Here is a 22,063-nt window from a genome sequence, read left to right as displayed (position 1 = left end):
AACCATAGCCCCAAAATAGAATTGGCAGGATCTGTTCTGCTTGATATTGCTGTGAAAAGTGTAGTCTGCCACAGTGTTCTCAACAGACAGGGCCAGGACCCTGAAGTGGGCTGGGAGGTGTGAGGATGTGGGTCAGAAGCATATGAGAGGGACTTACATAACCACTGTTGTTTTTGATAGAGGAGATTGTGGAGAGAGAACTTTTATCCGGTATATATTAGACTATGAGACATTGTTTTCTATTCAAGTGGATACAGCCTTTGGCTGACTCAAACCAACAACAATCCTTGCTATTGTAGCATTGCGACTTTTTTTTCAGTTGCAATGCTGCAGTAACATTGCTGTGCTTTACCTTGGAGAGACTGATTAGTCCTTAGAGATGTGACGGTAGCTCCATTCTAGGGACGCATATATCACGCAGATAAAACAGGCGAAACTTATTTCATCACACATTAAAATATCCATGAAAACCTTTTGCCTTATTATTGTTATTTTATTCAACATCACGTTCTCCGTTTTCCAGAACAAAATCCCAGGAATTGGCTTCCTGAAGATCCATGCTCCCTGGAATGTGCTCTGTCGGGAGGCAGAATTCATGAAGCTCAAGATGCCCACCAAAAAGGTATGGCCTGCCTTTAGATGGATCACTGTAGATCACTGGTCAGTTTCTATGGGAAGGCAGCTCCCGCTCAGACCAGTCAAAGTTCTTCCCTCTCTTAGCACCCCAATGCTCAAACAAGCTTCCCCCTAAAGTCAGGACAGCGAAGTCCCTGCACAACGTCTGAAATGTCTAAAACCCTATCTCTTTTTAAAGAGTACCTTAAATAACTCTCACAGCGCCCCGACGCCACCCTCCCCACCCCTCTCCCCCCAAAAAATAAAAAAGGGACTTGTCTTTTTCTATTAGCACTGACGTTGCTGATAAACACATTGTTGAGGGAACATGTCCTTGATACGATTGTGATGGGTTGTTGTCTCACCTAGCTATCATAAGATGAAGGCACTAATTGTAAGTCGCTCTGGATAAGAGTGTCTGTTAAATGACTAAATTGTTAAAACAAACAAGAATAATGTAACTGATAGCCTTTCATGCACTCATTTCTCAACATGTTTTCTTCCCGTTTTCCCTTTCCCTTCAGGTGTACGAGGTCAAACAGGGAAGTGATGTGGTGGAGAGGATCAATCTGTTCATCCGCAAAGTGACTGCACCACTTCATCCTAAAGTGGAGCCGAATAGAGCCCAAAATGTGAAGCATCTCTCCCACCCTTTCTCCAGGGAAAAGCAGCACCTGTGAGTATAGTAGTAGCACTGAGACCTGTGGCATTGGTCCAGGGGTTTGGTCTCATCATTGAACATTAAGTACATTCTGACAAGTGATCAACGATGCAGAGCTCAAAGGTTAGTGGGTGTACTTCCAGTACTATGCATGTGAGAAATTCAAAGTGGCTTGAAATGTTTATTGCAATCGGAAAGAAATGTATTTTCAATGCAAGACATGGGTACAATGCCACAGTATAGCTATTGAAATCATTACAGCACTGGATGCGGCGTTATTAACACTAGAACCGCTAAAGCAGTCATTTTGACTGCTCATAAATTTTAAAACAATTATTACTCTGCCATTTTTTTCAGTTTTGCCCGCGTCCGTCCTTGACTTTTCCTAAATAAGTCAATATAACACACTGGCGTTGTTAGAATCTTAATATCACAAACAGAACTGGAATTATAACCAGTTTTATGAGGACATGACATTTCAACAAAACAATATTGGGGGAGTACATAGTGTACATAGTGAGAGCGTGCGTAATTTACAATGGCGAGAAGACCAAGATGAATGGATGCACATGTTGCCTTAGCGATGCTACAATGAAAATGACTCAGATGGCGGGGAAGAAATGAATCATGATGATTATTCTTCTGATTCTGAGCCTCAGCCTGAATAACCTACACCTTCTAGGCTTAAGTACAAAAAAAAGCCAGAATGGTGGGCACTGCGTAGGTTCCCCCGCCACAACCAAATAGAACAGTGAGAGTAGAGAGCGGAAAGGATGGTACCATTTAGATAGAACAAGCCAATGACACTGCTACATGGAGATTATCAACACCACATGTCATTGCGGAGTAAGGACACTGCCTGGGATCTGTCTGTTGATGACCTGGAAGTGGTCATTTTAATCCTGTATGTCCGTGGAGTATTCGGTGGAAAGAGCGTGTGTATTGAGAGCTTTTTGTCAGACTTGAATGGGATACTTTTATTTCGAGAAAACATGTCACGGGATTGCTTCAGAGAGATCATGCGTTACCTCCATTTTTATGACAAAGAAACAAACAAATTCGCCATGGTATCCAGCGAATAAATAATTGACTATTTTTCACTACTGTCATATCGACACTTCTTGTAATGCCATTATTGCTTATGTGCTGATTTTCACTATTTATCAAACACACTTATAATGATGCTTAGGCTACTGATGTTTTCATCATTAGACTATGCGACTTGCTGACTGCGCACCTTGGTGGTTGGGGTATTATTTTTTGGGAGGGGGTTCATTATAAAAAATAATCTGTTAGCGTGTTCAATGGAGGTACTGTATGCTTTCTGTTTCATAGCTGTAACAAAGGCACGACTAATAAAATTGATTGAACACCTGCATTTTTGTGTTTAAAAAAAAAATATATTATTTACATACTGTATAGCCTACAGTAACATAAACAAATGAAAATGCAATTGTTATTTGAAATAAAATAAAGAGTATTCTGTTACCTTAGACCTTCATAAACACAAACAAATGATACTTTTTGCGATAGCACATGTGAAATATGAATTACACTGTAAGAATGTCACAGTCAAAATGACTGCTCATTTGCTTGAAGGGGGTCCCACAAGGCCCAGCAGTTTTAGTGTTAAAGATTGTAATTAGTCAGCTGGATGCTTTTATGTGCAGAATATGTGATTATGTATGAATGATACAGGCTGCTACCTGTAGCTATTCATCTCAGTAGGTGCATTTCCCCATAATGTGATATGGCTGAGCTGAAATAAATGGAATTTAAATTGTCCTTCTACCCCCGCAGTCTTCACCAGTCTTGAGCTCTTTGTCATTTTTGACATGGCTAATGGCCCCACTGTGCCATGACGGTAATAATGTAGAGGTGCAATCAACAGGCACAAAATCAAGGCACAAAATCAACGGATACAAAATCTGAACAATGATGTTGTTCTGGAAGACACAACCTGCGATTCAATATTATTTTTAAACAGAGACTTATCCTCTGATGTTCAAGGAATAATTCATCCGCGTTTGGATGTTAGAATATTATGTATTGTAAAAAGCACAATATTTTCATGTGTTTTGAGCGAGGCTAGTAAACAAGCTAGATTTTATTCAAGAGAGTGGGCATAGAGGTTACAGGCTATTTTGAGCTCCTGACTCTCAATGAACACTGTGTAGGCCAGGCTGCTGACTAACCCTAGCTACCAAGACATGTTGCAACCATATTCTCCTTGTAACCACCTTGTATTGTATGTCTGGTCTAACTAATGACTTGGCCACACAAAAAACACAAAAAACATTGCTGTCCACGTACCTACAAATCTGATATGATATGTCTGCACGGAACACTAACATAGTTTCTCCTGGTTGAGTACATGGCTCTTTAAATAAACCACTGACAGAAGGCTCCTCTGTCTTCTGTATTAACAGGTTTGATCTCTCAGACAGAGAGTCTTTCTTCGACAGCAAAACCAGGGCCTCAATAGTAAGTACTATAGATCTGCTTGAATGATGGGCAAGTCAATAAGAAGCCCTTCACACCACAAGTAAACGTATTTGTTTTGTTCATGTGATTTATTTTTCATTGGATTCTTTCTCAATCAGCAGATGTTGCTCCCAGTGGAGATGGTGTAGAACTTTACCACTCAACAGAAACATCAATACTGAGCTAAAATGACTTTGGAGATAGCCATGAAGTTTGAAAACAACTTGCCCATCAATGCATTTAGAGTTGTTCATTAATGGCCAGAAGTTGAGGTCCATTTCTTAACAAATTCATTGCACAAGACAGGATGTCTGCTCTATTTGGATGTGATTATTACCTGAGATCATCTTAATACATTGCAGAAGTATTTTTTTTTTTTAACATTTATGTTATTTACACATTTAGGTTTATGAAGTGTTGAAACGTACAAGATGCACTAAAGCCAAATACACCATGGGTAAGCCGAGCCATGTCCCCTCTCTCTTGTGGATATTACAATGAATTTGGATCCTTTAGGGTTGTAAATGACATCTGTCTTATCTTTCTAGACAGCACTAGTATGCTGTAGTAGAATATTATTGCTATTGTGTGCCTTCTGTTTGATAGTAAATTTGATCTCTTGAAAATGACAATTACAGGAATCACCAGTCTCCTTGGCAATGGTGTTTACACTGCAGCGTACCCTCTTCACGATGTGGGTATATTACCACACATATTATCAATACCCATGCAAAGCCAAGCGCTCTGTGACCAGACAACACTCATTGTGTCATTGCTTGTCTTGCAGGGGGATGTTGACAGTATGGGGCCGGAGGCCAATGACAGAAAGGTGAGACGAGCAAATCATCGGTCATGTCAATATGCAATCAATGAAGTCACCAACTAATTCACTATTTGTGTCGCTGTTAGCGATGATCATAAACCATTTTATTGTGAGGACAGGAAAGTCTTGTCGATAGCGACAGAGCATATTGAAAAGGTTAAAGCACAGAATTCAAATGCTGTCTAAACGCAAGCCCTCAGCAACGATGGAGAGGAAAAGCCCCATTTGGCTTAGAGAATAATTACACTGTATTGAAAGTGTCACCACGGCAACAGGCTTAATCTCTTTTCACCATCCTCAAGCATTGTACAACAACCAGTCTGGTCGAATCTAAGCGATTTAAGCCCAGAGCAAAGAAAATCTAAGGAATTTCCAAGCTGCCGTATGGCAGTGGTATGTTTTTCCCCACCCATCTTCTGTAGTCCGTGCACATAGCAAATGGAGTGCTCTCTCACAGAAATTACTTATGTCCTTGAGATGATGGCATGATCACATTTTAGAGGTGATGTTGTTATGAGTTGTTCCATGGTTTGTTGTTTTTCCAGTCCTGTGTTACGCCGGTCTATGATGAGTCACAGGCATCACTAATTTGTCTTGCAAAGTGGGAGCTCTGTTTGGGAACAGAGAGGGCCATTGGGGTGGAGGATAGAAACCTACTGAAGCTCTGTTTGGTGCTGTGCCATTGGGACTACAGTTCACTGTTCAGTAAAGAAAGATATTTGTGAGACTCTGATGGCATGACCCCTGGGTGCCCATTTCCCTGCCTAAGAGCGATGGCACTTTATTAGTGAAACCTCATGTCTGACAGGCAGAGAAGTACAACATGAGACCAACAGTGAAATGTACTTCTATAATTTCATGTAGATGCACGCTAGCGACTACTGAGTTGCAATATAAGAGTTATCTAAATAACATTTGATGCTCAAGGATGATCTTGACCTGTCAGACGACGCAGACCACAGCACCCTGTCCCTACATGCTGATCCTGGGCCGGTTTCATAAAACATCTTAAGGGGTTTCCTTAAGTACAAAAGTCCAGAGAGGACATATGAATCAAAATGATTCCCTCGTTATCGAGATCACAACTTATTTATCTTATGATCACGACATAAAAGTTGTTTTGTCGAGATCACGAGATAAACTCTATAAATAGGAGTGGACGTAAAGATGATAGATTGTCAGTATGGCTGAGGCGGCAGAGTCCACAGTGGATCAGTGCATGCGTTTTTATTGATTGCTACACTAAGGGATGGTACGTTTCATGCTAACATCATGCTTTCATTTGTGTTTGGAGCTCATTATCAGTTTATAAGTTAGAATGTTAGCAAGCTAAATATTCCTTACCTTGAGCTAAGGGTTTCTGAGCTCGTGGGGCATTCAAGCCCAGAATGATGCCTGACAGGCAGCACTGTCTCCCAGGCTGTGTGCCACCCCAAAGACCATAGCCAATCGCATGCAAGCAACAACGCAGCTAACTTGGCTAGCCTTGTGAGCAAGCAAGCTAGCTAGGTAATCCTGTTAGCTAGCTAGTATCTTGGGCTTTGTAGTAGTCACATTATTATTTTTTTGTTTTGTTTGTTTTTTACCACCTTTTTCTCCCCAATTTCGACTTTGTCTCATCGCTGCAACTCCCCAACGGACTCGGGCGGCGAAGGTCGAGTCATGCGTTCTCCCGCCAAACCGCGCTTCTTAACACCTGCCCACTTAACCCGGAAGCCAGCCGCACCAATGTGTTGGAGGAAACATAGTTCAACTGCAGGCTCCCGGCCCACCACAAGGAGTCGCTAGAGCGTGATGAGCCAAGCCTCCGGCCAAACCCTCCCCCATCCCGGACGATGCTGGGCCAATTGTGCGCCGCTATATGGGACTTCCAATCACGGCCGGTTGTGACACATCCCGGGATCGAACCCAGGTCTGTAGTGACGCCTCTAGCACTGCAATGCAGTGCCTTAGACTGCTGCACCACTCATTACTGGGAGGCCCAGTAACATTATTTCTGACACCTTTATCAGAATCCCACAGTTCTTCCATTTCTACTTAATGAGAATAGTATACAATATTATGCATTATTTAGAAAATGCCACCAGAGGGGGTCAGAGTTTAACATGTTAACCTCTACAGGATCAGTTGGTCCCCCGTGGGATAGTTGAGCTGACGTAGGCTAATGTGATTAGCATGAGGTTGTAAGTAACAAGAACATTTCCCAGGACATAGACATATCTGATATTGGCAGAAATCTTAAATTCTTGCTAATCTAACTGCGCTGTCCAATTTACAGTAGCCATTACAATGAAAGAATACCATGCTATTGTTTGAGGAGAATGCACAGTTATGAACTTAAAAATGTATTAATAAACCAATTGGGCACATTTGGGCAGTCTTGACACAACATTTTGAACAGAAATGCAATGGTTCATTGGATCAGTCTAAAACTTTGCACATACACTGCTGCCATCTAGTGGGCAAAATCTAAATTGCTGCTGGGCTGGCATAATACATTATGACTTTTCTCTTGCATTTCAAAGATGATGGTACAAAAAAAGAACCAAAAATTCATGTTTTTTTCTTTGTATTATCTTTTACCACATCTAATGTGTTATATTCTCCTATATTAATTTAACATTTCCACAAACTTCAAAGTGTTTACTTTCAAATGGTATCAAGATTATGCATATCCTTGCTTCAGGTCCTGATTTGGGTATGTCATTTTTGGCGAAAATGTTAAAAAAGGGGCGGATCCTTAAGAGGTTTCAAAATGTGTTCTGCAACTGACTAAAGTGAAGGAAACTTTAAGGGAAAAGATCATGGGAAAATAAACTTAAGGGGTTTTATGCAACCGGCCCCTGGGCCTTAATGGCACTGATTCTGTGTACAGATGTACTCAATCACACAGACATAATGTACTTTGCCTTTGGCAAATCTCAGGCTGCAAATATAGCATTGAGATCACAGCGCAGCTGTGACTAGTAACGGCCATGCAATATTTCATAAGGGCTTTGTGATGGGACTGACCGTTTCCTATCAGCATTTTTTAAATGCATAATCTGCGTGATGAATTTCAATCATTTATGAGCCCAAACCGACTTGTCCTCTGTTTTATAATGAGTCTCAGAAGTAAGATAAGAAGCTAGATTAAATAGTAATTCAATTACATTTTGTTTTCCATCATGGATTTGCCTCTAAGTATTTTGTTTAATTAAAGACGTTGTTTTACCCGTTATTGTCTTGTCAGATCTTGTATGAAGAATGGGCAAGTTACAGTGTCTTCTACAAGTACCAACCAATTGGGTTAATCAGGTGAGAGAATCCTGCTCTTAATTGTAGGACATGACAATGCGGAGAGTACATACTATACTGTATTGTAGCAATCAAACAGACAAAGCAGTATATCATGGGCTTGAGTTAATGTTAGTTAATCACCATCTCTGAATTGATTCCTGATGTATGTACTCTGTGCTGCTTTCCTTCCTCTCCTGCAGGAAGTACTTTGGGGAGAAGATTGGCCTGTACTTTGCCTGGCTGGGGGTTTACACCCAGATGCTGATCCCTGCTGCCATAGTGGGGGCCATAGTGTTCCTGTACGGCTGTGCCACTGTGGACAACGACATTCCCAGGTACACTGACCTCCCACAACTACAATTAAACCCACAACTACAAACAACGTCACTTATAACTAGACGTACAACTACACCAATATGTTTAGATTTCTAATGGCATGGAAGCACTAGTGATGGTTTATCAAAAACCCAAGAGTTGCTAAACACAGTGTTGTAACAGTTGCCTTGCACAGATATGCCGTAATGTTTTGTTATTGCTTTTCATTTTGAGTCTGTGTGCGTTCTTGGTATTTAAAGTAAATGCTGCCTACAGCCAGCACTTCTATGCAAAATACGGGTTGTTTTTTCAATATTTTGTTTAACAATACATGATTGTGTTTCTTTCTCTTGCCTTGTTATAGGCTCTGAGATTAAATAGGCCATTATGTCGTGCTCCTATTGCACAGCAATACTGTAGCCTACCCATACTGTCATAGGCTACCTGTCTCTTAAATGAGCGATGGAATCGTAGCCTAATATTTGTTGTGTAGCAGTAAATAAATGCTGCTATGTGATCTTCTTACCAACGGCAAATGCATCCGTTTTATCGTTAGACCTGTGTTGTTATTAGCCTACCATTATTATAATTACTGTTCATCAACCACCTCCATTTCCCAAAATGACAATATTTGCTTGCAATACTGTTGATTAACCACTAGAAGTTGTGCAAACGCATGGTCTGAGATTTGCGTGGAGATACGCACACACTTTCCCGTCAAATTCAAAATTTGATAAATAACAACCTTTGCGGGAACTGGCGCATGCAAGAATTAGTCTTTTTTGTTCACTACTACATACTTTCATTCCTCGTTGCTGTTGGACTCTATAGCCTCTAAAACTGGTAACTGAGTTTATGCTGATTATGCTCATTACGGTTAGATCTCTTTTACTGAGGTTTTCCACTAATTTTCTTCTCCCACGCAGCATGGAGATTTGTGATCCGAGAAACAACATCACCATGTGCCCACTGTGTGACCGCGCTTGCAGCTACTGGAAGCTGAAGACCGCATGCGGCACGGCCAGGGCCAGCCATCTTTTTGACAACCCGGCCACTGTCTTCTTCTCCATCTTCATGGCCCTCTGGGGTGAGCCATCCTTCCCATGTTCTCTCTCTCATCTTCTGCCAATAAAACAATGCCATCTGCTACAGACCACAGGACCAGGCAGAGTCCTGCAGGGCAACCTGGTCTCAGAGCCAACCTACTTTTGTTTTTTACTTAAGTAACCTTCTGTCTTATGTAACCATACCAAACATAACATATAATACTAATTTGAGTGTCCTGGATGTACATTTACTATGTTACGTCTATTCTATGAGACCAGGCTGTGCAGGGCCACGGGAGACCAGTGTCAGTTGCCATTAGAAGACAGTCATTTGAGTTAAAATTGTGGTAAAGGTTCGGATTGTAGGTTCCTATATTAAGAGGAGATAAGATCATAACCTGTTTGAGTTTCAGAGATGTTGATCTTTTGGACTATATTTGAAGTTTAAACCCTGGTCCGTTCACTTTGCTATGTCTTTCTCATACTGTAGTCATTAAGCAGTCCCTCCAGGATTTCGTGGTGATAAAAAAAAAATACTTGTGGGCAAAAATGCCTGATTATAATTATACTGCGGCAATTATGATATTGTTCATTGCAATATGCAATGATTTTGTCCAATTTGTCACAAATACGCTGATGAAGGAAAAAGTTTGACGTGTGCCTTGTTTGAACCATATTATGTGGTAAATGTGCCGTGATTGATTGACATTGCGAGTCCTCTTTGTTATGCAGTGATCTGTGATCTGAAATTATTTGACTGTTTTATGTGGTAATATTGCAGTAATTGGTAAAATGTGCGAGCTCTTGCATAATAGTCCTGAAAACCAAACCTTAGGCAGTGACTAGACCTAGGGTCTGGTTTCAATGTTGGACTATTTTGGCATATACAGTAGCAGGGGTATTCAACCAGGGGTCCGTGGAGGTACTGCAGGGGGTCCGCATTTTTTTCCTGTGTATCGCTAGCAACAACAGAATAAAGGAATTTTGAATTACATAAGTACAGTAGAAAAGAAGAGAATCTCTTCTTTCTAATGATGTCAACTTTATCGCTCAATTGCTAATATTGAGCAAATGACACTCATTGAAGCAAATTACACTCACTGGAGTATCTGACAGATTTTAACCGGCCCCTCGAATAGGCTACAGTGTGGCTAGTGCCACTGGCTCCTGGTAAGCTTTCTTGGATTGGATATGCATTTTTGCCAATACATGGCTAACCTTTGTTTAAACAGCTGCTCTTAGGAGTTTTGAGTTACCTTTCTAGCTAATGGGCTATGTTAGTTTACTTTCTCTTCCAATTATGTTGGGAGGTCAAAATAATAAAAAAACTATCTACCAAATCTATTCATTTTAATATGTTGCCATATTATTACATTTTTTGCTTACGTATGATGGGGGTCCCTGACCCGCCGGTTTGCCTGGGAGGGGATCCCTGGGCATAGAGGAACTTCAACATTGCCAACGTCAGTCGTCACACTTTAATAAAATACAAAATAGTAGCCATCAAGATGGAGATAAGGAGGTGATTTTTAATGAGTGCATTTCATAAGTGGCTAGTTTGCATCAATTACCTTTACTAAAACCACTGCAAAGGTTTTGCCTTCAAAATTTTGTTTTGAATCGCGACGTTCTGATTTGTCTGCCTCGTGATTTGTTGGGAGAGTTTTCTGTCTGAATAGGACCCACCCCAGATAGAGTAGTGATAGTAGTGATAATTTGGACAAGAACATCTGATACAATAAACAAACATTATTTCTAGTAGTAGTTCCTCTATGCCAAAGAGTCCATCATTGAAACCAGACCCTGGTCACTGTTCCCTAGTGTCTGGTTTCCGAGACAACGCATAATAAGCCGGCTATTGTTGATTTTGCTAAACAAATTTTGATTGCAAAATCCTGGCGGGACTGATTTTAAGGATGGGTTGTGTTTTGTTTCCCAGCTGCCATGTTCATGGAGCACTGGAAGAGAAGGCAAATGAGACTAAATTACATCTGGGATTTGACTGGCTTTGAAGAGGAAGAGGTGAGTCTATGCCCTTGTTTTGGAACCTGTTTGGCCAATTTGGACAAGAACATCTGATACAATAAACAAAAATGATTTCTCCTCTTAATCATGTTTTTTATGTTTTATATTATGGTGGTTCCTGAAGCAGACGCACAAGGTTTGAAATTGATTTAATTTAATTATTAACTTAATTTTCTAGCAGCTTTCTCTGAAGCTGCTGTTACTCAATACTAACCAACTTCCCCCAACAAGGTTTATGTCACTCTCCTTCACTCTAACACTCTTATCTATTTCAGAAAGAACTCATGGTATTTTACCTGTAAAAAAGAATAAGGCATTGTTTATATGACCCCCTATCAAACAGTCCCTTATTTGCCACTTTGAGGGGTGAGGGGTGGGAGTAGCCTAGTGGCGATCTGGCCATAATTTCAAGTTTCAAAGTTTATTCGCCACGTGCACGGGATACAACAGGTGTAAAACAGTACAGTGAAATGCTTACTTGTGAGCTCTTTCCCAACAGTGTAGTGATGAAAGTAATAATATAGATAAAATAACAAATACAACTCAAGAAATAGGAGATAAGATCAAGACAATACCGCAACAATGTCAAATCAAATCAAATGTATTTATATAGCCCTTCTTACACCAGCTGATATCTCAAAGTGCTGTACAGAAACCCAGCCTAAAACCCCAAACAGCAAGCAATGCAGGTGTAGAAGCACGGTGGCTAGGAAAAACTCCCTAGAAAGGCCAAAACCTAGGAAGAAACCTAGAGAGGAACCAGGCTATGAGGGGTGGCCAGTCCTCTTCTGGCTGTGCCGGGTGGAGATTATAACAGAACATGGCCAAGATTTTCAAATGTTCATAAATGACCAGCATGGTCAAATAATAATAATCACAGTAGTTGTCGAGGGTGCAACAAGTCAGCACCTCAAGAGTAAATGTCAGTTGGCTTTTCATAGCCGATCATTGCGAGTATCTCTACCGCTCCTGCTGTCTCTAGAGAGTTGAAAACAGCAGGTCTGGGACAGGTAGCACGTCCGGTGAACAGGTCAGGGTTCCATAGCCACAGGCAGAACAGTTGAAACTGGAGCAGCAGCACGGCCAGGTGGACTGGGGACAGCAAGGAGTCATCATGCCAGGTAGTCCTGAGGCATGGTCCTAGGGCTCAGGTCCTCCGAGAGAGAGAGAGAGAAAGAAAGAAAGAGAGAAAGAGAGAATTAGAGAGAGCATACTTAAATTCACACAGGACACCAGATAAGACAGGAGAAATACTCCAGATATAACAGACTGACCCTAGCCCCCCGACACATAAACTACTGCAGCATAAATCCTGGAGGCTGAGACAGGAGGGGTCAGAAGATACTGTGGCCCCATCCGATGATACCTCCGGACAGGGCCAAACAGGCAGGATATAACCCCACCCACTTTGCCAAAGCACAGCCCCCACACCACTAGACTCAAGACTAGGTCTTGAGTCAGAATTTAATGTACCACGTTTTTTTACCCCCACCCCTTTCTAGATATAATGAAGAGGCAGTATAAAGAAGGCATTTTTTTGTCTAAGTATAAAAGGAATATCTGTTCTCTCTCTCTCTCTCTCTCTCTCTCTCTCTCTCTCTCTCTCTCTCTCTCTCTATCTCACACACTAAGGTGCTTCTTAACATCCCCTGTCCTCATCTTTTTTTAAACATTTAGGCACTTGGCAGCACCTCCTGTTGGTAGCAGTTGTTTACCTTATACCTGCCTTACCACCAGGGTATCTGGTAAACTGTGCTTCATGACTGACTGCTGTGGTTCTCCCTTGGCTCTTTGCATGTCAGTGATGGTTAAAAAAAGACACTCGCTTTACCTTCTCTGTTTCTGTCTGCTCGCACAGATATGGGCTTGCTTCTGTTTAATATAAAATGACTGCAATTAGGCACTAGGCAGCACCTCCTGATGACTGACTGCTGTGTTGACTGGTAGATGGGGGTAAGGTGATGGGGGTAAGGTTAAGTAGACAGGCAAGATAATTAATATAACCTGTAGAGGTATTCTAATAGGTGTCCTTATCAGAATGAGGGTAAAGTAAACATTTCCAAATGCATGAGTGCCAAACCCATTTTTGAAAGCCTGCATCCCCTCTTACAGATACTGTACTCCTAACATTGTTCTGTCACGCATTTCCTCCTGTATGCTAGAAATGTTGGTGGTGTACTCCACCGCACTGAGCTGAAACACTTAGCAGATGACAGCGTTTTCTGTGTGGGTGCTGCTATGTACTTGACAACTGGTAAAAACGGCATTTGACCTGGATGATGTCAGTTCCTCCGTCTTGAGGGAAATGTGTTGATACCGCTAAGGTGATACCGCTGGACGAGCATGTTAATTCATGTGTATCTGTCCCCCCTAGGGCCACCATAGGGCTGAGTATGAGATCCAAGTCATGCAGAAGACCCTGAAGAAACAGGATATGTCTCCCAAGGTAAACCTTTCACTATGCCTGTGCCTCTTGGTGGGCTGTTAAACAACACACTATCAATATTATTCAATTATTTATTTATTCTATGTATGCATCCATGCATAGAATAAATAAATTGTTGAAGATTATTCATGTGTTCAGTGTTTCTCTGTCTATTTTTTTGCTGCGTCAAGTGTCTGTTGCGCTGGTGCGCTTGATTTATAGTGTCAGAGATGGGGACTGGAACCATCATAATAGAAGCACACAGAGTGCTTCTCCCCTCTCTCTATTCTCTGGGCGACATTTCCCTTTCGCAAACACACATGGCGTTTGTCGCCTCCACTTTTTGTTCTCGCGTGAACTCCACCATTGTAAAGTTATCAACGTAGTCACAGTCCAGAACGTGATTTAATGTCACAGAAGCATGCCAATCTAAAGTTGGACTCCTGTATAGATGACCTCAGTTCTACTGTCACTGTCTCCACATGCACGTCTCATCTTCTCCTAGGCTGTAAAATATAATGTATCCTGGAGTTGTCCACAACCTATACCCCCCACCCTCAGATATAGCTATCAACTCTTTTATTAGTCTTGGATGCTCTGCAGTCTATCGTAAGATGAACGACCTTTGCCGTCTCTATGTACTGCTGCATAACAACAGTTAGCACATACATGTTGGATATCAACACATGCCAGGGTGGTTGTTTATGTCTGGTTTTCTCTGTTCAGCAGCAAAACTGCAGCTCAGGCATGTCAGCTCCTTTCTCATCAGACCTCGAAGGGGTCATTACTTTTTTTTTTATACACATTGAGATGTGATTTGACTGCACAGTTTCGTGTCCGGGAGCTCCCATTATGTGTGCTTGATTGGAGCGGCGTCAGTCCGCTCGGGGCGAGAGTCCCTCAGACTTGTTTGAAAAGGGCTGTGTCACGATCGCTGTCAGACAGATACTACTGCTTCTTTGCTTCTTTATGTTTGCTCTTATTTCTCACTTGATTATGTATTAATTCCTCTGTTTCAGGATAAAAAAGTGAAACTGACATGTACAGACCGTGCACCAGCATATATGACGGGACTTTTCACTATGCTTTTTATGGTAAGTTGATGTGCCCAGGGCCCATATGGCTCGTTAGTCTCTGGTATTAGATACAGGGACATCACTAGTCTAGTAATTGAAAGCAATGCAGATCTTCTGTACACACACACACACACACACACACACACACACACACACACAATTAGGCCTACAGGTAACTGCCAGAATAATGGAAACACTTGAGTAAATGAGGGATACAAAGTATATTGAAAGTAGATGCTTCCACACAGGTGTGATTTCTGAGTTAATTAAGCAATCCCATCATGCTTAGGGTCATGTATTATTTTGGCTACCATAGCGATGCCCCCATAGGATGACAATGCCCCCATTCACAGGGCATGAGTGGTCACAATGGTTTGTTGATCATGAAAACAATGTATGCCATGGCCGTCTCAGTCACCAGATCTCAATCCAATTGAACATTTATGGGAGATTCTGGGGCAGAAATATGTGTTAATTTATTAATAATAAAAAAACTGATATCACATTTACATAAGTATTCAGACCCTTTACTCAGTACTTTGTTGAAGCACCTTTGGGTAGCGATTACAGCCTCGAGTCTTCTTGGGTATGAAGCTACAAGCTTGGAACACATGTATTTGGGGAGTTTCTCACATTCCTCTTTGCAGATCCTCTCAAGCTCTGTCAGGTTGGATGGGGAGCGTTGCTGCGCAGATATTTTTCGGTCTCTCCAGAGATGTTGGATTGGGTTCAAGTCCGGGCTCTGGCTTTGGCCACTCAAGGACATTCAGAGACTTGTCCCAATGCCACTCCTGCGTTGTCTTGGCTGTGTGCTTAGGGTCGTTGTCTTGTTGGAAGGTGAACCTTTGCCTCAGTCTGAGGTCCTAAACGCTCTGAAGCAGGTTTTCATCAAGGATATCTCTGTACTTTGCTCTGTTCATCTTTGAGTTGATCCTGACTAGTTTCACAGTCCCTGCAGCTGAAAAACATCCCCACAGTATGATGCTTCCACCACCATGCTTCACCATAGGGATGGTGCCAGGTTTTCTCCAGACGTGATGCTTGGTATTCAGGCCAATGAGTTGAATCTTGGCTTCATCAGACCAGAGAATCTTGTTTCTCATGGTCTGAGATCCTTAAGGTGCTTTTTGGCAAACTCCAAGCGGGCTGTCATGTGCATTTTACTGAGGTGTGGCTTCCTTCTGGCCACTCTACCATAAAGGCCTGATTGGTGGAGTGCTGCAGAGATGGTTGTAATTCTGGAAGGTTGTCCCATCTCCACAGAGGAACTCTGGAGCTCTGTCAGAGTGACCATCAGATTCTTGGTCACCTCCCGGACCAAGGCCCTTCTTCCCCAATTACTTCGTTTGGCTGGGCGGCCAGCTCTAGGAAGAATCTTGGTGTTTCCAAACTTCTTCCATTTAAGAATGATGGAGGCCACTGTGTTCTTGGGGAACTTCAATGCTTCAGAAATGTTTTGGTACCCTTCCCCAGATCTGTGCCTCGACACAATCCAGTCTCGGAGCTCTACGGACAATTCCTTCGACCTCATGGGTTGGTTTTTGCTCTGACATGCACTGTCAACTGTGGGACCTTATATAGACAGGTGTGTGCCTTTCCAAATCATGTCCAATCAATTGAATTTACCACAGGTGGACTCCAATTAAGTTGTAGAAACATCTCAAGGATGATCAATGGAAACAGCAGCTCAGCTCAATTTCTAGTCTCATAGCAAAGGGTCTGAATACTTTTATTTTTTATACATTTTCAACATTTCTCAACCTGTTATCGCTTTGTCTTTGGGCTAGGGGGCAGTATTTTGACGTACGGATGAAAAACGTGCCCAAAGTAAACTGCCTGCTACTCAGGCCCAGAAGCTAGTATATGCATATAATTGATCGATTTTGATAGAAAACACTCTAAAGTTTCTAAAACTGTTAAAATTATGTCTGTGAGTATAACAGAGGACAAACCATCCAGGATTTTTTATTTTTGAGGTGACAGTGTTTTCAATGAGTTTCTATGTGTATCTAGATTTATAAGGCACTTGCTTGCAGTTCCTATCGCTTCCACTGGATGTCAACAGTCTTTAGAAATTGGTCGATGTTTTTCTTTAGAGAAATGAAGAAGTACGGCAGTTCAGAACGAGGGTCCAGCCGAGTGCTCTCTAATGTTTTGATGCATGCTCCAGGTCACGCGCTTCACGTTGTTTTTATCCGGTATTGAACAACGTTTATCCCGTCTTAAATTGTATCGATTATATTAAAAAATACCTAAAGATGTATTAGGAAAGTTGTTTCAAATGTTTGGACAGTGCTTACAGGTAACTTATGAGATATTTTGTAGTCATGCTGGGCGAGTTGGAACCGGGGTTTTTCTGCATCAAACGTGCCAAATAAATGGACCTTTTGGAGATATAACGACGGAATTAATCGAACAAAAGGACCATTTGTGAAGTTTATGGGACATATTGGAGTGCCAACAGAAGAAGTTCTTCAAAGATAAGGCATGAATTAAATCGTTATTTCTGACTTTTGTGTTGCGCCTGGCGGGTTGAAATCTGATTTTCATGTGTTGGTATGCTGGGCGCTGTCCTAAGATAATCGCATGGTTTGCTTTTGCTGTAAAGCCTTTTTGAAATCTGACACGGTGGCTAGATTAAGGAGAAGTTAAGCTTTAATTTGGTGTGTTGCACTTGTGAATGTATGAAAGTTAAAAAAAAAGGTATCATTTTTTTTAAATTTGGCGCTCTGCAATTTCACCGGATGTTGTCAAATCGAGGTTTGAGCCCAAAGAAGTTATGAGGTATTGTGTTTAGATTCCTGAGAATTTTTTTTAAATTTTATCCATTTTAGAATAAGGCTGTAACGTAGAAAAATATTTTCCGAAGGCACTGTATATGATTTAATGAATTAAATGTATTTTCGTGTCAAATCACCAGTTGGCAACCCATCCCTTATGGGATTAATTGACACATAAACAAACATTACAATAATTCACTGTAATAATTCAGTGCTAATTCTTCTTTAGTATTTTACAGATTGAAAGCTGAAAAAAATTATTATCCACAATCTGCTCTGGACAAGTCCAGTCCTGGAGTGTCTTGACAAAATGAAACAAAAATATTTAGGCTGACATCATCCAGTCTCCAGAAAAATGAATTTTAATGGTATGCAAATATGTGCATATTTAATTCGATATATAATTTGCATATTTCAACACAATATTTCAGAAACGTTGTAATACAAAAAATGTATTTTATTTGTGTTTACATTCAACTGGTAAAAGTTGATTTGTGATATGATTAAGATAAAAAAATATATACCTTATTAGGGTGTGGTGCTGGTCTTAAACAGTTCATGAAGTCGAAGGTCATCTTCTCTTGTCTCCTCTGCAGGTTGGTGTGACCTTTGCCGTAGTGTTCGGGGTCATCCTGTACAGAATTTCCATCAGGGCTGCCTTACACATGAGCTCCAATCCAACGGCTCGCACCAACATCCGGGCAACTGTCAAGGGCACTGCTGCTGTCATCAACCTGGTGATTATCATCATCATGGATGAGGTCTACGGTGCCTTAGCTCGCTGGCTCACTCTTCTTGGTTAGTCCCTCAACTATGAAAAGGATGCTGTGATCACACAATCATACCATATTAGCAAAGCTCACCCTGTGTATTAGGCCCTGCAGTCTATCCGGGAGTGCTATCTGTATTGACTGTATTTACCCAGTTTTAATACATTTATAACTACCTTTCTCAACTACTTTTCGGTGTCGGTTACAAAAGCTACAGTTCTGGATTATAACCCCCTCGATCACTGAATCCTCTTCAGATTTTTATCAATCAGGTGATATAAACTCATTTTGTTTGTATTCTCAGAGGTGCCAAAGACCGACAAGAGTTTTGAGGAGAGGCTGATAATCAAGACCTTTGTTCTGAAGTTTGCCAACGCCTTCTCCCCCATCGTCTACCTGGCCTTCTTCAGGGGCAGGTTGAACTCTCTTCTACTCTATTTGACTAATAAGCTTCTCCACAACTCAAACATCTTAGCAGATATCCGCCATTGATACACTTTCACCATAAAACCTGATTATGTTTAATCATCTGTTTTTTATTGTGATTTACACCTCTTAAGGATAGTGGCCAATGAATGTTACCTTTTTTCAACCTGTATGTCCACAGAATGGTTGGGCGTCCTGGGGACTATTTGTACGTTATCGGGTCATACAGGATGGAGGAGGTAATCAACTGTATTCGTCTTTGCTTATCTTTAAACATTGACCAGAATGCCTTTAAATGTTGACCAAAATAAGTCCAAATGCTTCATGATTCAATGCTGGATAATCAATGGAAATATTACCATATGCTGTAATGGTTATAACCCTCCCTTATTTACAGGGGCAAGATCCTCTATAGGTATACCAGGGCAGTTGTATAGGTTCCAGGCCAGGTGCCCTTGAGCCCTATCCTAAAGACAATTGGCATTGTAGATAACATCAAAGCTAACCAACCTATTAGAGAAAGCAGAAGTGTAACAATTATAGGCTAGCCCTTCCAGTCTGTTAGATGGAGATTACCTCTGTTATCTGCGTGTCTGACTGGGTTGACTGCTGTCTCGTCTGTTACACCAGTGTGCCCACGCAGGTTGCCTGATGGAGCTGTGTATTCAGCTCTGCATCACCATGCTGGGCAAACAGCTCATCCAGAACAATCTGTTTGAAATCGGCATCCCGTAAGTACAGTGCAGAGCAGGTGCCATACTGTCTGGATGAAACTAGGACATAATCACACACCCACTCACACACACCACACCCACTCACACACACATGCGGGCACACATACACACACGCAAACGCACAAGCACTAAAATAAATATGCTCAGGACTCATATTACTACCGTTTCTTTTCTCTCGCTACAGTAAAATCAAGAAGCTGATCAGGCGTCGGAAGTCTGACATGGACTCTCAGCAGCAGGAGGACTATAACATGACCCTACAGCGTCATGAGAAGGACCACTTCTTGGGTCCCTTCGTGGGCCTCAGCCCAGAGTACATGGAGATGAGTGAGTCATATGTCAGTCTGTCCAGTAAAGCTCCTGACAGCTTACTGAGGATCAGCTGCCCTCAGGCCACCCTATTCCATATGCTCCTTATCACACGAGACAGAAGCGAAATTAACTACTGCAGTGTGATGTGAGTAGAGATTTGGCGCAAAGGATCATAGAGATCATAGATATACTATTTCATTCTAGGGGTGTGATAAGCATGTCTGATTGGCTTTTCCCTTTTAAGGTCAACTAATTACTGCCAATGAATTACTTCTAATGTACTGTGCACGACATACATAATTAGTCAACTAATGTAGCGTGTACATTAGTTGACCAATTATTTTAAGCTTTTAAGCTCTTGCTATTGAGGTCAGGTCTTTGTGGGGGGTTTTTTCATGCAGGGACGATACAACCATGTTTGTATGAAATTGGCAACTTTTATAAATGTCACTGATTACTGGAATTAGCAAGCAAGAAAATGTTATCCTCAGTAACCACTTCTCTTTACACAATAATCCCTTTATCGTCAGCGTAGCGTGACATTTGATTTAATGATAAGACATTTTACTTCATGCCGCTCACGGAATTAGATCCTCATTAGTTGTAAAACCTCCGATGTGGAACCCTTTCTAAAAATGCATATTCTCTGCATGAGATAATCTTCAGTGGAGAAGCAGAGAACCATTCTGTCTATAATGCCCACGTAATCAGCATAAGTGGATTTAGTTGACCTGATTTTACTTAAGTTCTTAGATGTCTTTATCAGCGGCTTCTTTCCTTGCAGCATCAGACTGAATAACTGGACAATCTCTACAGCATGTACATTGAAAAGACACATTGTGTAAGACGAAGATGGGGGAAACCTCAAACGTCTGTACATCTGTGCCATAACGTACTTATACTACTACATTACTTACTGTATACCAGGAGCGTTGGGCCAGTAACCAAAAGGTTTCTGGTGTAACAGTATAGCTTCCGTCCCTCTCCTCACCCCAACCTGGGCTTGAACCAGGGACCCTCTGCACACATCAACAACTGACACCCACGAAGCATCGTTACCCATCGCGCCACAAAAGCCACGGCCCTTGCAGAGCAAGGGGAACAACTACTTCAGGTCTTCAGGAGCGAGTGACGTCACCCGATTGAAAAAGCTATTAGCGCGCACCACCGCTAGCTAACTAGCCATTTCACATCGGTTACACTGGATCGAATCCCCAAGCTGACAAGGTAAAAATCTGTCGTTCTGCCCCTGAGTAAGGCAGTTAACCCACTGTTCCCCGGGCGCCGATGAAGTGGATGTCGATTAAGGCAGCCCGCCGCACCTTTCTGATTCAGAGGGGTTAGGTTAAATGCGGAAGACACATTTCAGTTGTAAAACTGACTAGGTATACCCTTTCCTTTTCCCACACCATATCAGTCATGAGAAATATTACGGCTCCCTCTCACTATCCGTGCAGTGGATAAACCATGAATAATTACTGTATGGAATTCATTCACAGTATTTTGAACTAAAGTGTTTATAATGCAGTTCCATGACCGTACCCTGGCACACCAGACCATACCCTGATACACAGAAGCCATAAAGAAGGATTATGGTGATGATTCCAGGGTTAGTTAAATATGTCTAGTTGTTATTTATACTAGTTATACTGTACAACTTTATCAACTAGAAATAGTTCATCTCTGGGTAGCAGCTATAGAAGCACAGTCATATTGTTGTGGCATAGCAGTCCTATCTACACCGACTCAAAGATTCAGTCCATCTTTAGGTTTTTTGGCATGCCTGTTTAAGTGGCTTTTTCAAGGGTGCTCAACTGAAAAACAGCTAGGATTGATATATGGATGCAGGCACAAAAGGCCAGAGTGTTTGAACCCATTCAGAGTGTGAAGTGGGCACATTTAAAAAAAAAAGTTTTTTGATTGGATCTCTGGAAGTTTTACCCAGTACATTTCAGTAAAGTTTCTGACCGTGGCCATCCGAAAGCAAGTGCAGAAACATGGAGTGCCCTCATTCCACCATCTCATTCATTTTTGCTTAGACATGTTCATCTCTCATATGTTCTCCTTGTAGTATGTACTGTGTATTTCAAATGGAAAAAAATGGAAACACATATATAGCGTAGTATGGTATTAGAAGTAGATTATTATAGGCTTGTGCTCCTCTTTCCACTTCCCTCTATACTCGTGCTCCAGTTATCTAATTTGAGACTTAATCTACCCAGCATGCTTTGTGTTGATTTCCTTGTGGTCATAATGTCCATCTGAATATATCTGTTTTGTTTTTTAACTCGC

The 22,063-nt window shown here is 41.6% G+C and overlaps 1 protein-coding gene across 6 annotated transcripts in view; it reads left to right on the top strand.

Moving 5' to 3' along the window:
• Positions 1–22,063, top strand: part of LOC115202896 (anoctamin-1) — a 62,998-nt gene that overhangs the window by 31,901 nt on the left and 9,034 nt on the right. For 4 of the 6 annotated variants that reach the window (XM_029767055.1, XM_029767058.1, XM_029767057.1 and 1 more), the window contains exons 4-21: positions 524–622; positions 1,140–1,291; positions 3,706–3,760; positions 4,166–4,217; positions 4,399–4,454; positions 4,548–4,589; positions 7,816–7,880; positions 8,063–8,197; positions 9,104–9,264; positions 11,163–11,245; positions 11,373–11,384; positions 13,623–13,694; positions 14,693–14,767; positions 18,126–18,327; positions 18,604–18,715; positions 18,907–18,964; positions 19,356–19,456; positions 19,644–19,786. In XM_029767055.1, the coding sequence (XP_029622915.1) occupies positions 524–622; positions 1,140–1,291; positions 3,706–3,760; positions 4,166–4,217; positions 4,399–4,454; positions 4,548–4,589; positions 7,816–7,880; positions 8,063–8,197; positions 9,104–9,264; positions 11,163–11,245; positions 11,373–11,384; positions 13,623–13,694; positions 14,693–14,767; positions 18,126–18,327; positions 18,604–18,715; positions 18,907–18,964; positions 19,356–19,456; positions 19,644–19,786 (1,675 nt within the window). The remainder of the gene's footprint in view (positions 1–523; positions 623–1,139; positions 1,292–3,705; positions 3,761–4,165; positions 4,218–4,398; positions 4,455–4,547; positions 4,590–7,815; positions 7,881–8,062; positions 8,198–9,103; positions 9,265–11,162; positions 11,246–11,372; positions 11,385–13,622; positions 13,695–14,692; positions 14,768–18,125; positions 18,328–18,603; positions 18,716–18,906; positions 18,965–19,355; positions 19,457–19,643; positions 19,787–22,063) is intronic. The other 2 variants (XM_029767053.1, XM_029767054.1) reach the window with 2 other exon arrangements.

Source organism: Salmo trutta, chromosome 12 (genome assembly GCF_901001165.1).
Source record: "Salmo trutta chromosome 12, fSalTru1.1, whole genome shotgun sequence".
NCBI classification, from domain to species: Eukaryota; Metazoa; Chordata; class Actinopteri; order Salmoniformes; family Salmonidae; genus Salmo; species Salmo trutta.
Note: the sequence above shows the minus strand (reverse complement) of the source record. Positions and strands in the feature narration are given on the sequence as shown.